The following is a 22,672-nucleotide window of genomic DNA, read 5'->3' as shown; positions in this document are numbered from 1 at the left end:
CAGAAACCTAGTCCCTTTTTTCATCTGGCAGAAATACACATGAGCTTTTTTAGTGAATGTTTTCCTGCAGGCAGACACAAAATTTTCATATGCAAAAAATACTGTTTCCAAAAATGTATGCATTTTTCCTTTGCAGTTGATGTTAACTGAACAAAATACAGCAATTCTGAATGGAAAAAAAACCCTGTGTGCATTTCTGGAAACAGTGGTGCGGTAGAGAGCGTCTAAAAATGGTGCCTTGCCAGCGCCTGTTTTCTCTCTGCAGGAAAGCCGCAGCTGCCAAACCATGCGGCTTCCCTGTGGAGTAACAAGTTCGCCACTGGTGCACTCATTATGCAATAGCCACGTGGCACCATGCGGATGCTGCAAGGCACTTGCATAACAATTACCGTGCCCATGTGTACAGGGTGACACCCTTTTGATGCCCTCATCACATGCTAGTGTTGAGGGGCGTCTGGAAGCACCACCCCGAGACAACCCTAGCATGTGACGATGGCATCTTAAAGGGCCATCTGTACCGGCCCAGTGTTTTTCTGTGCAAAAATTGTTTCCAGTATTCTGTGGAAATATTGAGGCTCTACAGACTGACACTTTGTGCCAGCCTGTAAGCATGGTAAAGGATCAGTGTCCGGATGCTCCAAGCCCTCAACACAACACCCGGGCGCCATCTTGGCATGTACCCATACACAACATGATGGTGCACAACATTATGGTGCACAGCACCCAAATGAGCATTTCTGGAAACAGTATTTTTCTGTGCAAAAATTATTTCCAGAAATCTGTGGAAATATTGGGGCTCTGCAGACTGGCACTTTGTGCCGGCCTGTAGGCACGGTGAGGGCTGAGCATCCGGACACTCCAAGCCCTCACCATGCTGCCTGGGCACCATGTTGGCTTGCCCTATTTACATGGCACTGCACACAAGGGGTGGCATTGTGGCACACAAGCACGCCTATGTCTCCCCTTCCTGGATGCAAAAAGGACCCACCCAGAAGTGGGTTCTTATTGGTCCCTCCGGAGGCTGCAATGTGTGGTTGCCACGGCCTCCTTCTTGGGGCAAAAATGGGTGGTATTTAGTCGCCCATCTGCACAGTCCTATTGTTTCCAGAAACAATTTTTTGTGCAAAATCATTCTTTCTCTCTTTCTCTGACATACACACCACACACACACACACACTCCCCCCCCCATGTATGTTTCTGGGAAAATAGGCTCTTTTTCATGGAATTCTTTTGGGGGGAGGTTTCATGCAAAACATGAGGCATTTCGGGATGTGCTAATTCCAAGCAAAAAGCATGCAACATTCATGCCTTTGTGCTATTTTTCCTGTATGGTTTCCCCAAGTGTCATGAAACCAGTTTTTTAGCTAGGAAATAAGCCATGTCTAATATTTTTTTCTACACCTAGTCTAGCCACTTTACAGTGCTGTAAAGATGTCCCTAAGAACTAGAAAAGATCATAAAGTGTAAAGATATAAAACTGAACACTAAAGTTAGGATCATGTAAGTTATGGTATGCCATACCATGTATAGATGTGAGAACTGAACAGAGAAGAAAGTGGATAGAAAATAAATTCATTTGAGAAAAATGTTGAGGATACCATGGACTGCCAAAAAGACAAACAAGAGGATCATTGAATAGATAATGTCTGAACTCCCTGTAGAGGCAAGATCACTAAAATGAGGTTGTCATACTTTGACCACACCATGAGTAGACAAGATTCCCCCCCTCCCCAAATCCTTGGTTCTTCCTTTTTGCAATATGGAGAATAATGATGTTGACCTACTTTATAAGCAACTTGAAAAGATTATAATACAATAATGTATCTGAAACCTTTTCAGTGCTGTACAGATGCTAAGCAATGTAACTTAAAGTGTTCTATTTATCCTGGTCTGCATAAAATGCATTCTTGGTAAAGGCCTTACATGCATCAGTCAACCAAAATTCTATGTGTGGCTGCTAAAACTGATGCTTTTTGTGTATCCAGCCTGTTTAGTCCTTGCATTTTCTGTAGTATTCCCTTTTGACTTTATGAAAACAGTACTGATAGTGAGACCTGTATAAAATTACAGTGCTAAGAATATTAAGATTAAATCCTGAAAAAAAATAAACATAAACAAATGGTATTGACTGCAGTTCAGCCTAGCACAAGCAGCTGTCCATTGTCCACAAAGTATCAAGTACTCATGATCTTTTAGAGTATGTAATGTAGTGAGGTGCACATGCTCTGGGCCATGGTCAGTATTCTGGAATGATGTTTCCAAGCATATCATCTGCTAAATATATTAGGAACATACAGAACTCTTTCCTTATGAAACAAGGTTTAATATAACAAATATTAAAAATTCAGAATTCTACCTGCAAAGAGGATATACTAACTTTGAGAGTTCCCAACCACTTATCTCAAAATCAAATAGTTTTAACTAACTTGCAACTCCATCTTGTGTCAGGGTGACCCCCAAAACACCTAGCTTATAACAAGAGATCTGTAGAGTCCCTATGGAGTGGGTTGGATCTGTACTCAGTCATGCTTAGAGCAGATCTATCATCAAAATTAATGGGCCTGGGACTGCATCCAAGGTTGCTTGACAAATCCATGAAGATTTCCTTATGAAACAAGGTTTAATATAATATAACACATTTTTTTTTAAAAAAAGTAATGCTTATAACTTTATAGGTGATAAAGAACTGATACAAGAAGTATTATTTGATGCAGTGGTGAGTGCACCAATAGAAGCATATTGGACCAGCCTTGCGCTAAACAAATCAGAGTAAGTAAGCAACACATTATTTATGATGTTTTAGCAATGCTTTTTAATCAAGATAGAGGAGACAGAGGTAATTTCATACCCATTCAGTTATTGTTCTTAGGCCTGGTGCACCCAAAAAATACAATTTCATACTTTAGAATTCTAGTTCATCTGTTTTAGCCAAGATTTATGTGTTAATTCCAGTTAAATATGCATCACTGAAGATTGTGTTCACCTGTACATGCCCTGTTGCAGCTGGTTCTGCATCTGAGGACTTGCTTGAGCAGCTGCTTCTGAATGAAGAATGAACATCCACTTAATGACAGGGCCTTTTCTATATTAGAACCATATTTGGGATGTCCCCTACCTAGAGAACTAGGCTAGGCTCATAGCCTGAATTTCTTTTAGTTCCCTGCCAAAATATCATGTCAAAGGTGTGTTGATTAAAGCTTCCTGGACATTTTTGATGTATTTAATAACTGCCTGCACTGCAACCTCCTGTACTATATATTATTTATTTTGCTGTTCTGAAAAAATTCAGTTTGGAACTGAAGAAATAGTTTCTTGCTTTTATGGTGAGATAAATTATTAAAGCAATGACCTATATTGCTGTACTGTAGTGGCATCCTATTCCATTTCTTCTAATGTATGCTGGCAACCATAATCCATGATCCTACACTAAGCAGGACAAATACAAAACTCTGGCCCATTACAAATGGGCCTTTTAGTACGGAGTCAGTCCGTACTAGGATTAGGAAGGTGCGGTGTTTCCGCACCCCCCTAACCCTAGTACGGACTGAGTCCGTACAAAATGGCAGCACCCCATCTACATGGGGGCCGCCATGACGATGTCACGACCGCACCGCCTCTATACGGGGTGGCACGGATGTGACGTCGTCGCTCTGCGCCAGGGCGCTTAGTGCGCCCTTTGCGCGCAGCAGGAAGGAGCTCCGTTTCGGAGCTCCTTCCTGGTTTGCGCCACTGGGCACAGCCTTCACACGGCTGTGCCCAGCGACGCAAAGGAGAAAGGAGCCAAGCGGCCCCTTTCTCCTCCTCCCTGCCGCTGTGGGGTGTCCTTGGGGCTTGAAGCCCCAAGGACACCCCTTTCTAGGCTGCGGGGAAGCGGCCTTTTGCCGCTTCCCCGCAGCCTGGAAAGCGGAGGATCGGGGCCTCAGTGGCTGCCGTTCTAGCTGCTGAAGCCCTGATACCCTTGGGAAAGGGGTGGGTACAGGCCGCCGATTTTCGGCGGTCTGTAACGCAACCAAGTCTATGCAATTCCAGTCTTTTCTGCCATTTGGAGTGATTCTTTCTGCTGCTTCTTACTAATGAGGATGGAAGCAAAGGCAGGGGGGGCAGAAATTCACATGATGGAGAAACATGTGATCTTCACTCAGGGCAGAAGAAAGTATGGTGCATTAACAGATGGAGGGGGGGCAGAGCAGCTGCAGCTTCATAGTTTGAATTGCTTCCCCCCCTCACTCCACACCAGTAAGTAAAAGTTTCAGAGACCTCTCCCAGGACATGACAGTTGAGAGGATGTTTTGGATGCAGTGCCTACTGTGCCATGTTTAAATGAAAACTTCTGGGCATGTGCCATTATCAGGATGCTATGTGCAAGCTTTTTTTCTAGATTTCGGGCTGTGGTTTGATTTTCTTTGCCCTGGCATTAGAATTGCCCAGGTGCAGTTCAGAGACTTTCCTTTTATTTTCAACTCCTTATCAAAGAGGAGTGTGACTTTTCCCAGCCTTCCTCACTCTCCATCCCCTGTCTGTTATAGGGAGCAATAAATTGGGATGGAGAGGAGAAGTTGTGGCTTTCATGTCTCCTGATTCAGTCACCAGTTCAAAGGATATAAGGAAATCTGGAAGCTACCACCTGGCACACCTCCAAGCATGATTTGTTCTGGAGCTGGCAAACAATAATGTGTCCAATATCTACTTTTGTTTTTCAAAAATGATTTGCTTCTGCTGTCTTGTGTCCAGGCTGTTTTGCATAAAATGGAAATGTAAAAAGTGCATTCAGTGCATTGCGTTTAATATAATACTTTATTATGCTTTTACTTGTGCCTTATTTTTAATTGTGATACAAGTACAAATGTGGCAATCTCTCAGTTTCAATTAATCAGTTTATCTGTTTCCCCAGCATCCCAATCTGCAGCACCTTGGAAATCTTTTGGATGGAGGGGAGGTGTGGGGTCACATTAGGCCATTAGTAGCCATAAAAGTTACAATATTGTATGTCTGGCTTACGATCTCATAAATATGGAATAAGATTCCAGCCAAATTGTGTTCATATATTGGGATGTTACTGGTACTTATTCTGAAATATGTATGCATAGGATCATTGCCTTATTGGTGTAATACAGGCTGGAGGGAAATGGTTCATCTGTATTTTCTGCAGAATTTTGTGTCCATTTAATTTTACAACCTCTGATGAACTGGGCAAATACTGTAAGAAGCTTAAATGTACTTATGCATGTATTTAAACTGATGAAAACTGCAACCCTAGTTTATATTTACTATTTCTGATAAAATAGCTATATCTCATTTACTATTTAGAAATGTTAGGTCTAGATGCAGAAATTTCTTTGCAGAAAGTGATGAGTCAGTAAAAAATGATCAATTTTTGTAATAAAAGGTAGCAAATAATTGATTTGTTGCTTTTTAATTTTCCCCCCATAAATTATCTGGAATTATATTTTTATCCAGTGTTAGTGATAATCCGAAATTATTTAGGGCGGTATTTATTTTTATTATTGATTAGTGAAGATTTTTTCAGCCACTTCTGTCTTTAAAAAACTCAATGTGACTGATATAACAATAAAGCAGCATTAAAAACCATTTCCCATGAAAAAATCACCAGCTATGGAACAAAAATTGATTGTTCTGAGAGCCATAAGGATCACACCAAATTGGGGGAAATTCCATTAAAATTGCAAATTAAAGTCAGCATCAGCAAGGGTGACATGATACAATATTGAGACAAAACTTCACATGTGATGGGATCTGATCTGTCAGTGACTAAAGGAAGAGATCTTGGGATTGTAATAGAAGATTAATGAAAAATATCCACTGTTAGAGTGGCTGTTATAGAAAAGGCAAATTGCATAGTGGGCATAACTAAACAATGGATTAAAAATAAAATTTCCAATATCACACAGCCCTTATGCAAACATCTGGTATGAGCACACATGAAATACCATAAACCTGTCACTACTAGTATGCTAGAGAAAATATTCTTGTGCAGCCTTTTTGTAGGTACCTGTTTGGCCACTGAATGATGAACTGCACAGGTCTATGGTCTGATTCAGCATAGATCTTCTTATGCTCTTATTCTATTACCCTTTTTGCTCTCTTTCAGAAATTCTGACAAGGGAGTAGAAGTTGCTTTTCTTGGAACTCGTACAGGTCTTTCTCGTGTCAATTTGTTTGTGGGGCCAGAACAACTAACTAATCAGTAAGTAGTATGAATACATAAGCATATGACACACGAAGGGGAGAAGCATGCAAATAATTATGAAATATTTCCTCTTTCTCTTTTCCAGTGATTACCTACATCTATTTCATGTTCCATATATTAAAAGACAAGAAACATTTCTTTCATTTTTAAAAGAATTTACTATGTTATAATATTTATACTGAGATTAACTACAGATTCCCCTAGCCAACTTGACCATTGGCTACACTGATTGCAGGATTCTGGGAGCTGTAGTCCAAAAATGTAAATAAAAATAAAAATGCCTGCATTCAGAATTTGAAATTCTTATGGTGCAGTAGATTATAAATCCTGTTGGCCATTTATGTTTCACTTTCTTTCACATGCCCTTGGATAAAAGGAACAGCCTTACACCAACTCAGACCAGCAGTTAGTAATCTTCTTTATAGGTCCTAGTGTCAGTGCCAAACATGTGCTTAAGAATAGAAGCATGTCTCCTGGTTAAACTTCCACTTGGGCAAATCAGGACCAAACTAGGTGTGCCTCAAGAAATCCATCAACAGAACCTCTCAAGTTTTAAAATTAATTCCTGTTGAAAAAGCCACCATGTGCTTTCATTCAAAAGCAACTATGGATAAAGGCTACAGTGCTATGGACTTAACCTTTCTTATTTAAATAACATACTTCCCCAAAGGGAGAAAACACATATGTGTTTCTCTCCTTGCTCTCTACAGATTCATGGGCAAGTGCTGGGGAGATGGATGTTTGACATAGAGATGAGCAGATCAGTCAAGCCTGTTTCTATGAACCTTTGCCTTTTTCCACCTGCAAGTACTTTTCATGCCAGTAGTGTGCATGGTTTGTTTGTATGTTTTTTAAGGAGAAAATACTCACTTTGAGCATGTTTTTCAAACAGATGCATGGAGTATATTGTGTCTGACTCACTAAAGCAGACCCATGCCCATTTTAGAAATATTGCCAACCAGTGATTGTGCCTGTTTTCATGTTTGATCTGGGGATATAGGGCCTGAACAGACAGGCCAAAATAAAGCTGCTTCGGGTCACTTTGGAGATATGCTGTTTAAATGACAAACACATCTTAAAAGTCCAGAAGCTGTGCCAAAGCTGCGCTCTAGTCCTTAGGACTGGAGCATGGCTTTGGCATGGCTTCCGGCCTCTTAGGGTGCATGCATCATTTAAATAGCATACCTCCAAAGTTACCCAAAGCATCTTTATTTTGACCTGTCTGTCCAGGCCCATAGATTGGTAAATTCATTTTTATAAACAAATAAATAAATAAATGGCAGAACTGGCAGAAATAATTCACTGGAATAAATTCTAGGGGAGGAAGATCCAATACAACCAAGTAGAAAAAAATATTATTCCCCCAGGTCCTTTGGTTTCTGGCCATGGTGTCTTGTGAAACAAAGTCATTGAAGAATCTGAAAAGTAATAGCTCAGCATTGTATACCATAGCTTTCCTACATTTTTTTCTCAACAAGTGGGTAATATCTTGTGTGATCTCCCTTTGAAAGTTATTGGAAACAGAGAGAATAACAGTTAATGTATTGATTGATTTAACTAATAGCAAAAATTGATATTAGTCGTTGGCTACCTGATTGAGAAGAACTCAAAATATACCTTGATTTTGTTAAGTGAGATTATCAATGCCCCTATTAAAAAAAAACCCTCCAGCAAACATTTTATGTTTCCTTCTGTTTCAAGAGACTTCTTGACAGCTGAAGACAAGGAGAATATTTTTAATGCTGATCATTTCCCACTTTGGTACAGAAGAGCTGCTGAACAGATCCCAGGAAGCTTTGTCTACTCCATTCCATTCAGTACAGGTCTGTCACTGCATGAAACTGACAGCTATTTTTTAAAATTAAACCTTTTTTAAAAAACCCCACTGTCAATCTAAATTTGATACATTATAAGACCCCTGGAGATTATCTTTTCCAAGATGCTTAGTGAATTGTTTGTAGGTGTCTGGTAAGAAAGATCTGGAATAACTTTTACCACACAACCTTAGAGCCAAACACAATATAATGTTAATTGTATAAATGTTGTTACTCTATCATACAGGATTGTTTGGTGTTTTTAATGTATTCAAGAGGCCAATCAGCAGTGAGACTACAAGCATCAGGATATTTTTAACCTTTCCTTACTGCCATAGTCCCAATAAAATTCTCCCTCCCAATCCCAAATGTTCATATGTTCCTAAATGTGATGTTTGCATTTGGAGGAAAGCCTCCATTCATTTCTATAAAAACAGCTTCTGTGAGGTGATTTTATGTCTGACTTTACTCACTATTGTACCACTGCTTCCTGCTGTTTGTTTATTTATTTATATATTTATTTATTCACCACATTAAAAGCAGTCTCTTCTGGTTTTTATTCCTAGAACATAGCAGAGCTGCTAATTGGAATTTTTTTTTTTGATTATTTCTGATATCTTAATCTTTATATTTCCTTCAAGAAATCAGTTGAGTGATACAACAGTCATAAGGTATTCATTCATATAACACTGGACAGAAGCAGGTCAAGATACAGAAGAGTACTAGAGGAATAGAGCGGAGTGAAGAGACTTGAATTGCATTGTAGACTGCCAAGAAAACCCCATGATAGGGTCACTTTAGTGTTGCATATATCAGAAATGACTTGAGGAGACACAGCAAAAGCAATAATTAAAAAATCATCTTGTAGTCTTGAAGCCAGATTTTTCTGAGCTGTTGTTTAGCTATGAGCTTTGATATTTGAAATATCCATGCTTGCTCTGACTAGGTCATGAAAATATTTGGTGATTTTTCTTTGCTGCTGTGAGAACATGTCAACAACAGTTAAGATAAGTAATAGTGCAACATGATTTTAATAGCCATTGCTTTTAATATTTCAGAAACAGCAAACAAAAGCAATGTGGTGACAGCAAGTACTTCCATTCAGCTGCTAGATGACAGAAAATCTCCAGTGGTAGCAGGTAAAATTGCTGCTTCTTTTTTCATCAATACTGTAAACAGGCTTGGCTTTCTCAAGTTCCTTAGACTGCCTATAAAAATGTTCATTTCAAGGCTGTTTTGGAAGAAAGTTCAATAAAGTGCCATTTAATGAGCTAATGTCTGGGTCACTGCAGGCCTCTGGTCCTTAAAAGGCTTGATTCTGAATGCCTTGAACAAAGGAAACTTTTTATAAGCTAGTAGGGGTCGCTTTACCATAACCCAAACAATAATTATCAACACATACAAAATCAGTGTGGGCAAAGCTGTGGAATATCAAGTCTTGTTTTCCTGTTTTACCTTTTAATTAATGGAGTGCAATCTCATGCATCATAGCTGTGCATGAAGTTAGATGCTTATGTACAACAATATATGGAGAGACCCTGGTAAGAAAATCTGTGTACTGTGTTACTGAAAGCAACACCAAAGCTCAACTGCTTTTTCTCCAGACTACTTGTTTACAGTAGGTGAAATGATGCAATCATGATTTTTTAAAGTGTAACTCAATAACTTATTTAAACTGAGACATGAGAAACTATTATTTTGGAGTCAGCTCAGATTGAGATGAGTCCAGGGTATCTACAGTACAAGTCTGTCTACCAGGTAGAGAGAAAAGATAATGGCTTTCTCTCTCTCTCTCTCTCCTGGGGCTTTTTCACACTACACAATTATAGCACTGTGATTCCACTTCAACTGCCATTGGGATCCTGGGCCTGGCAGTTTAATGATGGATTCTTAGAATTCTCAGCCGGAGAGCTCTAGTCCTTTTGACCAAACTAGAAAATCCCAAGATTCCACAGGATGGAACCATGACACTTAAATGGGAACATAGCATGGTATTCTCTTAGTGGTGTATGCATGTGTATGTTGCACTGTGCATTTGGGTAATTTATTTGGCATATTGCAGCAGACCTATTCTGCTAACAGCAGCAGGAATTTAATTGTGCATGCAGCAGTGTTGTGCATTTCAGTTGCACACTGCACATTGTGGTTTCACATTATGCATTGCATACTGTGTAGTATGATAATCTGCCAATTCAGGTGAAAACTCCACACATCTAATGAAGTAGCCTGAACCTATAGAAGGTAATGCCAATTTTGCTTTACGTTTATAGGGTGCCATAAGACTCCTAGGCCTCATTCCCACAACCTTTTAAACCAGATTGCAAATTGGTTTGAACTGGTTTAAATGACCATGGTTTGCACTTGAACTGAATCACTGAAGTGATTCGGAGAGGAGGTCCACACGCTAGATGCATTTAACCCGTGTCTTTTTGATGCTGATTTTTTCCGCATCTTTTTGGATAAATTGACTCTGCGCAAATGTGAACCAGACATGAATTGAAATCAATTTAAATTTGCCATTTGGCCAGCTGGAGCAAGTCCATTTTGAATTGATTCATTCATCCATGTGAACCACAAGTGGATTATTTTATTTTATTTTGCAGCAAGAAAATGTGATCAGGGCAAATGTAATGTGAACCATGCTCTGCTGCCAAACTGATCCATCAGTTTGGATCACAAAGTGATTTATTTGTAAGTGGGAATGCAGCCCTAGTTGACTTTTGCTACAACAGACTAACATAGCTGACCACCTTTTGAGAACTATTCACAAGGAGTTCTTTGATGATCAAATGATACAAACAGTTAAAGGACCTTAATGAGGTGTCAAAAAGGTGATCACATCAGTAGTATGTGATAGGTTTGAGCTTTTGGGATGTTCACCTTTCTTATAAGTCTAATTATGAGCAAAATTTAGTATTTCCTCTCTCTTGAATTCAGATGTCTTACAATATGGGGTGAAAGGAATTTAAGAGAATGAAAAGATGTGAAATAAATAAATAAAAGCAAAGTAAAACTTATGTGTAAGTTTTTTGTCCCACCTATTTACCTGAATCAGAAAGGCATAAATTGCCATACAGTTTGGGAATTTTTACTGCTGCTGCCCCAAGGCAACATCTGCAGTGTTGTTAAGTGTTGCTATATGAGGAGAGGTCAGTATATTGAGATGGAGACAACACACAGCTTGTTTTGGTACATATCTGGCCTGGGTGCCTGTGATGACTGGAGGTTCTTATCTGCCTTTCCAGGATGTTATCAAGCTTCTCTCTATAGAAGCCACTTCAGTTATGGTGTTTCAGGGATTATGGAAGCTCTAGTCCACCGTATGTGGAAATTACCCATTTTAGCAAAGGCTGTTCTAAAATAATTGGCTTCCAAACAGCAGAATGCGGGTTAGTTTAAAATACTCTACACTTTCACATTCAGATTCTTCTTACTATTATTTTCCTTTTGTACATTAGGGGTGTGGAGATTATCTTGTAGATGTCACCAGTTACAGTGGCATAATAAGTGGTTAAAAAGAGCATAGAAATTGTCCCACCATGCCTCTGGAGGGCAAGTAGTTCTCCACTGTTGAACTACAGAGTGGCAATTTATCAAACATGGCATAGAGTCATCCATGCAAAACTAACAATGGGGAGAATACTGTCTTGCTTGTATTTGTGGGTGACTTTGCCCTTATTCGTGAAGGAAGATGCACTTTGGTAGAAGTGAAATATTAGCTGGCCACAAGAATACTGATATAAGCACACATTTTAAATTTGTCTTCTCAGTCTAAGACACAATCACAGTGTACTCTGTGCATGTGAAACATGCATAGGAACAGGGCCTGAGGTGGATTTATTTTATTATTTTATTTTTATATTTACTTAGAGTCAGTGGTAATTCAACCAGATTAGGACTTTGTTTCTGTAAATACTCTAAACAATATGAATGATTATAATATTTTCATTTTGTAATGAGTGCTGCAATTTAAATAATCCTTTATTTCTTTGTAATAAATCACTACCAGCAGATATCTACTGTAGCCAAGCTTTTCCATATGTGCCCTTTCTCTGTTGTTTTGGATAGGAAAGGTGACAAATAAATATTGAATACATGCAACTGTTCCTAATAAAGAACACCAAATACATTGGAAACAGTCAGTGAAATTCCATCACTTCAAGTCTCATGGGAATGAATGGTGCCTTTGATAGTGTTAAGGTCAGTCCAGTCTACTCCTGGAACAGGGAATAGTCATTCTCTTTAAGTTACAAGACATTCCATTTAAGTCCTCCCCAGTCTTTTGGGGATGGAGATGCCCAAGTCATATGCATATTCCAAATCAAATCATAAAAGGCCAAAAGGCTTTGTGAACTCCAGATATGAATGCTTGCAGAGCACTGACCTTTACCATTCCATTTGCCTCTAGATCTAGAGACTTCAGATAGAAAGTCTTGAAACTTGCAAACAAAACTATGGGGCAGTACAGATGGGCAATTTGCACCATCCTGCTGGCGAACTTGGGCTAGATGAGGCTGGGCATTTACATACCCAGTAGCCGTAGTCTCCACATGGGGGGGGGGCTTGATTATGTGAGTATGGCGCAGCACCCAAATGGCACTGGCCGGAAGGGGCGCAGTCATGGCAAGCCAGCACACCAATCGCACCCTTTCCAGGACGCTGCTTTCAGCAACTTCTTTTTGTTTCCAAGAGGGAGCAGATCATTACTGTGCTGTTTGGTTACTGCAGCAACAATCCAGGCCAAACAGGGGCGGTATTTTGCCACTCGTGTGTTGAGCCCCTTTATTCTATTCTGTTCTGTTCTATTTATTACAGCACCTGGGGAAGTAGGCTAAGTCTACAAAAGCTCATGCTCCATTTTCTTTCACACAATCTCAAAGGTGCTGCAAGATCCCTTTGCATACTGATATTCGAGACTAACATGAGCAAACCAGCTGCTAGGAGGAGCCCACTATCAACCCCCAATGAACCTCTTCCTTTGGCCCATCTGCTTCAGGCCTATGTTCTATATTTACTATAATCTGTTTTGAAAGCTTTTAGACAAGATATTCACCTGATTTAGAGTGATTGTTATTGGGAAATAGACACTTTACACGAGTGAGTGACTGAGTGAGTGAGTTAAGGAAGAAATGAGCATCACTGCACATTCTTATGATAGTCCAGATACAGAGTTCAGAAATAACTGAGAGATTGTGATCAGTTTCAGAGAGCTGCACTGTAACATTTGGCCTTGTCAGCATGACCTTTCCCAGGTTAGCTTGATTTGGGCAAAACTTATCCATACCTTAGTCCCATCACATCTTGATTACTACAGTGACCTTGTGTAGGGCCATGCTTACAGAAACTTTGATGAGTGCAAAAGGCAGTATCATCTGAGAGTAAAAGACCTTTCAAATTTGCCATTAGTTTTCTCCGCACAATTCAAGGTGTGAGTTTTTAAATCCTGAACCACTCAGTGCCTTGCTTTTTCAGGAACTGTGTGACTGATTGTGAGAATGACCACTTATGAAGATTTGCAGAAAGAGCCATCTTTTGGATACCAGTATCTACAGAGGCCTGTCACTCCCAAAGTGTGAAATGCAGGCCATGCAAAATTATTAGTCTCTACGCTCACTAGTGTTAGGAAAGGCATTGAGACACAAATCTGTAATTTGACATTTTAAATACATTTAGTAGTTGGATGGCTATTTTGTTGTTTTTAAGTACATTTGTTAGTTTTTTTAATGTGGGTATGGTTTTCTTCTGTCTTTCTCCACCTTGTATTTTTTTTCCAAGAATATTAGTATATGAATGTGATAAAAATAGTTTATGTTTGTTTTATTGTGTGAAATACCATACATTGATCAAATGTCTGTTGAGTTACTTTTGTGAAAATAAGGATACAAAAAGAAAGTTTGAATGTGCTTTTAAGAAGATGTATGCCAATTTCAGCCTGTAAAGGAACACATTCAAATAATGCATGCCTAACATTTTGGAAAATGTAAATAACTGTATACTATGTGAATATAGGGCATTTTGAAGAACAGGGGAGACTACTGAGCATTAATAACATATAACAGATGTGGGGATAACCTCTCACTGTAAACAGCATGCTGGCCATCTAGTTTGAATGTCATCAAACACTTATTTTTTATAATGCAAAAGCTTACAACACAAAATAGTTTACTAGATAAACTGGCTCATGAGAACGAAAGGTGTTTTCACCACAATGTCATTTTCTCATAATTGCTTTTTGAGTTCTCCTGACTGTGTGGCCCAGGTACAAAGAAACTGAAATTTTGCTTGCAAACAACATAATTGCTAAATTTGCCTGGGACCCTTCAATGAGGGACTCCATAAAAAACAGGTTGAAAGTCTAGGTGTATATCATATATTCTCGACTATAAGTCACCCTTACTTATAAGGTTTTGGAGGCAAAATTGTGTATTTTGATTTGATCCATGGATAAGTCAAGAGTAAAACTTAGAGTTATGTAAGAAAGGATGCAAAGAACGAAGCTAAAAATAAAATTATGACAAAGAATTTACAAAATTCTGGCAAGTAAAACTGTGCTCACACTAAAGGCTGGATGGATGAGGAGGGGATTGTAGTAAATTGTGGCTGTGTGATGTGTAGAGGAGGCAACTGGGCATAGGCAGGGCTGAGAAAACACACAGGTATAAAGGGATGAAAAGAAAGGTGATTAGCAGTGATTATAGCCTTTAATTTCAATGTGTTAACTTTGCCTGATTTTAACCCAGAAAAACTGACAAATACACGCAAATGTGTATTCATACTCTTCAAAGCATGATTCCTCACAGTGTTCCTTTGAGGAGAAGCACCAAAGAGCTGTCACTGCCACCATTTTCCTGGCAAGGCATTCAAAAAGGTCAGAACTGGTGCCATGGCAAAGAGAGTAGTCCTTGTTTTAGATACATACAGGATGGACTAAGCTCTCACCTTTCATCACTCTACCCAGAGAAACAAATGGATCCTTTTTTCTTTTTCTTTTTGGATAAGAATTAAAGTAGAGTACTTAGATTTAACTGTGGATCTTAACCCAAGTTAACCCAAGTTTCTAGTCAAATTGCCTCCAAAAACCTGGGTTTGAAGAATTTGAATACACATTTGTGTATATTTGTAAGGGGGAAAAAGTTTTAAAATAATTCTGATTCTGGGAAGACTGAATTTTTGGATGGCAAAAAATGTAGTTGGAGTTAAAAATCTGATAGATATTATTGTATATACCTATCTCCAACCACATTTTTTGACATCCAAAAATTCAGTCTTCCCAGAATTAGAATTATTTAGAAACTGTTTTTTTCCTGTTCCAGAAAAGTAAAATGTGTGTGTGTGTGCATTCAATGGTGATGAAGGAGAGTCTGGTTCATTACATCTTACAATGTGATGTTGAATCTCTTTCTCAAGGGCTAGTCATATGTGTTTTGCTATTTGCTATTTAAATGTACTAGTGAGATGATATACCATTAAGACCTAATAAATGGTTGCATTTAACAAGTCCTTTTACATTCATTTTGCATCACACTTACGTTAGTACTGCAAATGTACAGTTTTTTTCCCCCTCTGTCCATTTTATAGACATACTACTTTGTATCTTTGTAGTCTTTATTTTATCTCATCTGTGAATTACTAATATTATACCAGTCTGTTTAGATATAACATATGAAACCAAAATGACAGAAACAACATCTTTCAGCATGTGCTTTGTATACAGTAAAAACAAAAGCAAGGTTTATTTCTCTTGGATCCTGCTGTGTCTAACCAAATCTGCAGTCATGCATCCTTCCTATACCCATGTACTCAAAAAACCTTCTCCGGAAAGATGAGAAAGATGTCTCGTGCCACAGAGCACGAGAAGGAGGAGAAAGTTCCAATATGAAAGTACAAAATTAGGGTTATATAGATGATGAAAATAATCCAGGTAGACTCTGGATTGAATCTTCATTGTTCACACACATTTCAAATGCATCTGATTTTTTTTTTTGGGGGGGGGGCTGAGTCCCCACAACTCCACTTAACCTGGAAGAGGGGTTTTTGTTTTTTTCCCCGGGGTTGTTTTGCCGGGGGGCCCCCCCCCCCCCCCCCGATGATGTGAATAATCTCACTTGCACATTCCAGTTTTTGTCATTCATTCAGACATTTTATACCCCGCTCTTTTGCCAGAGTGACTTACAAATGGTTAATTAGACAATTCCCTACCCTCAGGTTTAAAATCTAAAAAGACATGACACAAAAGGAGAAGGGAATGGCAATGGGCAAAAGGTTCAAGTCCAGCAGTTCTTCTCTCCCTCTGAGTCCTGGACCATGGCAGATGGACTGGAGGGAGGACACTTCTTGTGTCTCTCAGCTAGGCCAGATAGAGCTGTGCCTGCCCTTCTCTCCCTCTAAGGCCAGGACCATGACAGAGGGGCTGGAGGGCCTTTCTTCTTTCTCCTGGCTAGTTCACACTATGGAACTGCATCTATGCACATATCTTTGAGTTCACTTGCTCATACATGTCAGCACTCAAATGAAGATGGAATTGATGATGTGAATCTATTCAAAGCACATTGAAGACACGCAGAGCTTTATCCCAGTTTATCCCAGGTCCAATCACATTGGTTAATTACACAGCCAATGATATGGATCTTTTAGAAAAACCTGGAAAAATACCCAAGATAAATGGGTTTTTTTGCCAGCCTCCTCTCCTGCTTAATCAGATGCATTCAAAATGCATGTGAACAACAAAGATTTAACCTAGATTCTACCTGGATTATTTTTACCATCTGAATAATCCCTGGTTTTTCTAAAATATTTGTATTGTTGGACATGTGAATAACTGATGCAAATAGACCCAGGATGAACTGGCATAAAACTTTGTGTGTCTTGAATGTGCTTCGAATACATCTCCATCATTGACTCCCATCTTTATTTGAGTGCTAACATGTGTGAGCAACAAAACTCACAGAGATGCACATAGATGTGGTTCCATAGCATGAACAACAAAACCAGAATGCATGAGTAAGATTATTTGCATCGTTGTGCTAAAAAAAGATGTCTGAATAACCTCATTGCCTAGACCAAATTCTAGAACACCTCTCTGCTTTGTCAAAGTGTAAACATTTAAATTATCAGCTCCAAACCTTAGATAGCTGTTTTCACTATTTTTCAGTGGGAAATAAAATAGAATGATCTCCTTCAGACAATGTCATTGTTTTAACTTTTGCTATTGCTATTAACTTTGGGTGCCCAAGTCAGTGTTTCTACAGATACAGTGAATCACTGTAGGAAAATCTGTATTTTGGCATTTATTGTATATCCTCCAAGATTTCACAGATAAAAACTAGGACAAGCGTGGCTAAATAATATCAGGACTGTGGGCAAAGTGGCAGAAGTTATTAATGAGGAAAAACAGATAAACTAGGAGAGGCTGTAGAAATTTGCTTTTGGCTGAGTCTACAGGGAAGGGCAAGATTCCACCCCCATTCTCTACTTGTCTCTCTCTCCTCAAATTAAATGAGTGCAAACTGCCTTTTGATTTTGAATTCAGTTTGCAGCAACTGAAGAAAGCTGCGGATGAAGGGGAAAATTTGGAGGGGAAATGTAAAATTGGGACATTTTAAAAGCAGCTGGAAAAATTTGGCAAGAGAGGGTTAATCATGACTTTCTCTGCCAGATCAGGACAGTTGGAGTGCATGACATTAGATATCTAAAAATAATGTGTGATGGAGTTGCAAATTACTTGCAAGAAATTATGGAAGATACTTTGTAGTTCTGAAAGAATACACAGCAAATGGTTTCTTTCATCTACATTTTCTACAGCTAAGAATTAAATATCTCATGTTGCAAAATGGTAACTTTAAGTGTTTCTTAATGTAACTGATTAGATCTATACTCTCTGCTCCCTGAAGTCTGCTGACAGTAAATGTTAGTAAACATTTTTGCTGAAAATAGTTGGTTTTGGTGATAACCATGGGTTGAATTAAGTATATAGTTTTACAGTTCATTATGTTGTTTCATAATATGCAGAGACTTTAAAAAGCTGTCGAAAGAAAATATAGGTTGTGCTCAGTGCATGGGTGCTGAAGGAGGGATATCCAAAAACGAGCCCCCCATACTCCAAATCCAGGATGCAAAAGACTGCAATACAGACATGCAAGTAGTTCTGCAACTTAATGGAAGGAACCAAATGCAATGATATATTATTAAATGCATAGCTAGGCTGTTATGCTGGTCAGCTGACCTGGGAGAGAGAAATGCCCCCCTTGGGTTGAGCACAGCTATCTTCAACACTGTCTGGGACCTTCCTTCTCCATTATACAACCAATCTGGGCTATTTACACAGTGAAGTTTCCTAACAAGTTGCCTCCAACCTGAGGTTCATGGGCATCAGTTAGAAGCTTAGAAAATGGTCAGAAGATCCTAATACCGTTTCTCAGATATAAGATCCTTATACCCTTTCTCAGATACTAGTGAAGAAATATTTTCTTGTCTATTATAAGGGAGGAACTGTATCCACAGGAACTAGTTTTGCCTTCCCAGAACCCTGTGAGGTGCATTCCCCAAACATCAAACTGAAATGCCTCTATTTCCCTCTCCATTCCCTCTCAAAGTAGTGACAAGAAGTAGAATTTATCAAAGATTTCAGTAAGGTTTTGGCAAGGTCCTGTACGATACCCTTGCAAAAAAGCTAGTAAAATGTGGGTTAGATAATGTGACTCTTAGTGGGTTTTTAATTGGTTCATTGACTGAACCTCAGCAATGGCTCCTCTCCATCCTGGAGAGAAGTGACTAGTTAGGTGCCATAGGGTTCTGTCCTGGGCCCAGTGCTATTCAACATCTTTATCAATGACTTGGATAAAGGAATAGAAGGCATGCTTATCAAATTTGTAGATGGCACCAAATTAGGAGGAGTAGCCAATAACTCAGAGGACAGGATCAAAATGATCTTAACAGATTAAAAAGCTGGGATAAAACTCATAAAATGAATTTGAACAGAGAGAAATGTAGGATACTACACTTGAGCAGTAAAAATTAAATGCACAATTATAGGATGGGTGACACCTAGCTTGAAAGCAGTACATGCAAAAGGGATCTAGGAGTCTTAGTGGACAACAGGTGGAACATGAACCAGTAATGTGATGCAGCAGCTAATAAAGTCAATACAATACTAGGCTGCATGAATAGGAATATTGTGTCTAGATCAAAGGAAGTAATAGTATCTCTGTATTCTACTTTGGTCAGATCTCACATGGAATATTGTGTCCAGTTCTGGGCATCACAATTCAATAAGGATGTTGAAAAACTATAGCATGTCCAAAGAAGGGCAACTAAAATGGCATAAGGTCTGGAAACCATGCCCTATGAGAAGCAGTTTAGGGAGCTGGGTATTTTTACCCTGGAGTAGAGAAGTTTAAGGGGTGATATGATAGCCCTGTTTAAATATGTGAAAGGAAGTTATATTGAGGATGGAGCAAGCTTGTTTTCTGTTTTTTCAGAGACTAGGACTGGAGCAATGTATTCAAACTACAGGAAAAGGGATTCTTCCTAAATATTAGGAAGATCTTCCTGATAGTAAGAACTGTTTGGCAATGAAACACACTCCCTCAGAGAATGGTAGAGTCTCCTTCTTTGGAGGTTTTTAAATGGAGGCTGGATGGCCATCTATCAGGAGTGCTTTGATTGTGTATTTGTGAGTAGTACAGGCTGGGGTGCTTATGCAAGTGGGTGGTATTTTTACATGTTTGTACTGGTGTTTTTTTAAGTTGATGGGCTGTGGGGCTTTGGGGGACTTGTAGGGGAGGATTTGAGGGACACCAGATGTGCAATTGAGGGGCTGTGTGCAGCCCATGGACCACACTATGGCCATTCCTGCAATAAGTCAAAGTATAATGGCATTAAATACTAGAGACCTATGGCACTCCAAATGATGGACCATGAACCCAAGCCAGCACAGCAAATAGGAGCTGCAGTCCAGCAACATATGGTGAGCTGCATGATTTCCACTCCCAGGCTTAAATAACAGCTAGCAGAACCCATGACAAATGTTTTTACTTCTGTTGCTAGGTTCTTGGTTTAGGATTCAGCTAGCCAGAATTGGGCCTGATCTAGGCGGGCCTAAAATGCGTCCTCATCATGTGCTAGGGGTTGGCTGAGGGCGCACCACCCCTAGCACGTGATGAGGGCATCAAAATGGCAGTGCCCTGTACACATGGGCGCCACCATTTTGATGTGACGGACACCTAGTGTCCGCACGTCCCGGTATCATTGTGATGCCGTGAGTGTACCATTGGCGCACTGTGGTGTTATAATGGCGCTGCAGAAAGAACCCGCTTTTTGCAGGTTCTTTTTGCTGCGCAAGGGAGCAGCACGATTTATCCACTACAGCTCCCTTGTGTAGCAAAACAAGGTGCGGACAGACCACCCTTTTGGGGCATTCTGTATCCCGCCTTGGTTAACCATGTTCTGAGTCTTCACAGACTTTCATCCCACTGCCCCCAAAGATGAGAGTATACTAGATTAATCTACTAAAACCATACAATCTCCTTGAATTGAAGGTTATCTTGCTTTAGGTAAGTAGAAATGACATAGTACTCCACAGACTAAACCTATTTTAAAATAAAATCAAATATCTGCACTTATTCAGAGTCTTGTTTTTTTCTTCTTATCAGGAAATGTTTCAGAGGTGCTGCTTCCAGTACAAATCATTATATTCCAGCCATGTTGAGCTAGAGAAATTTGTATTCTATGCTAAATGATCACCAGTTTTGGTGTCATCATTATTGGGACATCACTGCTCGGATTGGTCTTTCCAAAAAAAGATGACTATGTTGGTCCATGAAAACAAAACAAAACAAAACCTAAATCCACAGGCAGGCAATACTATATTGATACTGCCTAAAGTCCATAGAGAAAAACTAAGAGCGGCAACACATTACCTACAGTAGAAAAGCTGGTGATGAATTTTTGGTGGTGTAAATTTGAAAATTTAATTATGTTTCTGGTTCATCATGCATTCCTTAAAGATTTTGACAATTTGGGGTTGTACAGAACCAAACAGGTGAAAAACTCAGTTTAGAGCACACTAATAAAAAGAAATATCTTTCTTCAATCATATTTCAGCATAGATCCCAATATTATATCTTGGTTTATTATATTATTTCAAGAAGTCATGAACAGCAACTTCATAAACTTCATATTAAAATATACCACTGTGGATAAAAAGCCACACATTTCAGCCAAGAATACATAGAACTTTTTTGAGCTCTCACACTAATTCCCATCTTACTTACTAGCTGCCACACAATGTGAGAAATAAGTACTTATCAGAAATAGCAAACAGCTCTGTCTGTACCAACACAGTTTTCAGTACTTATCTTAGCAGGGCTCTAATTATTGCTTGTGAGACTAAAGTAAAATAACATGTAGATGGCAGCTACATTATTATTTTTATTTCAATGAATTTTTACAGTTGGAGGGATCTAATTTTTACTGCACTCATCCTCCCTCTATTAAGCATAGAGTGTAAATTTAAAATATTTTCCACACAAAATTGCAAAGAGGGCTTATGAAGGGTGGCAGACCCATAAAAAATCTGTCTCTATCCCCTCACAAACTATGGCCCAGCATCCTTTGTGCCAGGCCAATCAAATTTGGCCGTCAAACGATGCCCTTCCTGTAGCATCTTCCAGATGCCCAGGCTCATGATTTTATTCACCAGCCCTATGGAGTACTGTATATACTCAACTATAAGTCGGCCTCATGTATAAGTTGAGGGCAGGTTTGAGGACCAAAACTATGGATTTTTATATGACCCGTGGCTAAGTCGAGAATAAAACTTAGGGGCATGTAAAAAAAGGATCTAAATGATGAAGCAAAGGGGAAAAAATGCCAAAGAATTTACAAAATCCCAGCAGACAGAACTTTGTACTCATTTTAAAGACTGAATGAATGAGAGAATAAAGGGAGGTCAGTGCTTCCAGGACAAATTACACTCTTTCTTTTCACTGGGAGATGGTTCCCTTTTTAAAAAATGAGAGTTTTAAAGTACAGTATCTACATTGACCCATGGATAAGTCGATGCAGGTTTTTGGGTCAATTTTTTCACCTAAATTTCTGACCCATCCATGAGTATATATAGTATGTGGCTTTTTTAAAAAAACCAATTGCACCAGGATTTCCCCCCCTCTAAAACCCTGTAGACACATGTAGGTGGTGGTGATGAATTGTTATTTATAAAAATCATGACCAGGATTAAGGAAATATCATACCCTGTATGGGCAAGGAAAAAATGTTCAATAGTTGGACACACACAGTCAACTGTTTTAGGAAAGTTCAAAGAATAAATTCAGAGACATGGCTGTGTTAGTCTGCATTGACATACAAAGTTCTTGTAGTACTTTTAAAACTAATGGAGAGATGTAAGTTTGTAGTGTAGGCTTTAATAGATTCTATCTACTTCATCAGGTGTAGCATCTGATGTGTCAAAATCTATGCAAGTTTATGCTACAAACATCTTTCTCTCAATGTACCAAAAAAAAGTAAGATGTAGTTTGGCCTTGCTGTGCTGAAGGACTTTGTTTGCTTATGATTGAGATTCCACTCTTTGACAGATCCTTCCTAGATGTATTTGCATGTGAAAAAACTGAATGTGAAAAACCAAAACACAAAA

The 22,672-nt window shown here is 39.1% G+C and overlaps 1 protein-coding gene across 2 annotated transcripts in view; it reads left to right on the top strand.

The window, feature by feature from the left end:
- CACNA2D3 (calcium voltage-gated channel auxiliary subunit alpha2delta 3) overlaps positions 1-22,672 on the top strand; it is a 726,617-nt gene that overhangs the window by 590,847 nt on the left and 113,098 nt on the right. For both annotated transcript variants that reach the window (XM_042453686.1, XM_042453685.1), the window contains 4 exons: positions 2,676-2,769; positions 6,110-6,205; positions 7,910-8,031; positions 9,081-9,161. In XM_042453686.1, coding sequence (XP_042309620.1) covers positions 2,676-2,769; positions 6,110-6,205; positions 7,910-8,031; positions 9,081-9,161 — 393 coding nt within the window. The remainder of the gene's footprint in view (positions 1-2,675; positions 2,770-6,109; positions 6,206-7,909; positions 8,032-9,080; positions 9,162-22,672) is intronic.

This window comes from Sceloporus undulatus, chromosome 2, assembly GCF_019175285.1.
Source record: "Sceloporus undulatus isolate JIND9_A2432 ecotype Alabama chromosome 2, SceUnd_v1.1, whole genome shotgun sequence".
NCBI classification, from domain to species: domain Eukaryota; kingdom Metazoa; phylum Chordata; class Lepidosauria; order Squamata; family Phrynosomatidae; genus Sceloporus; species Sceloporus undulatus.
The sequence above is the reverse complement of the archived record's forward strand: the minus strand, read 5'-3'. Positions and strand labels throughout refer to the sequence as shown.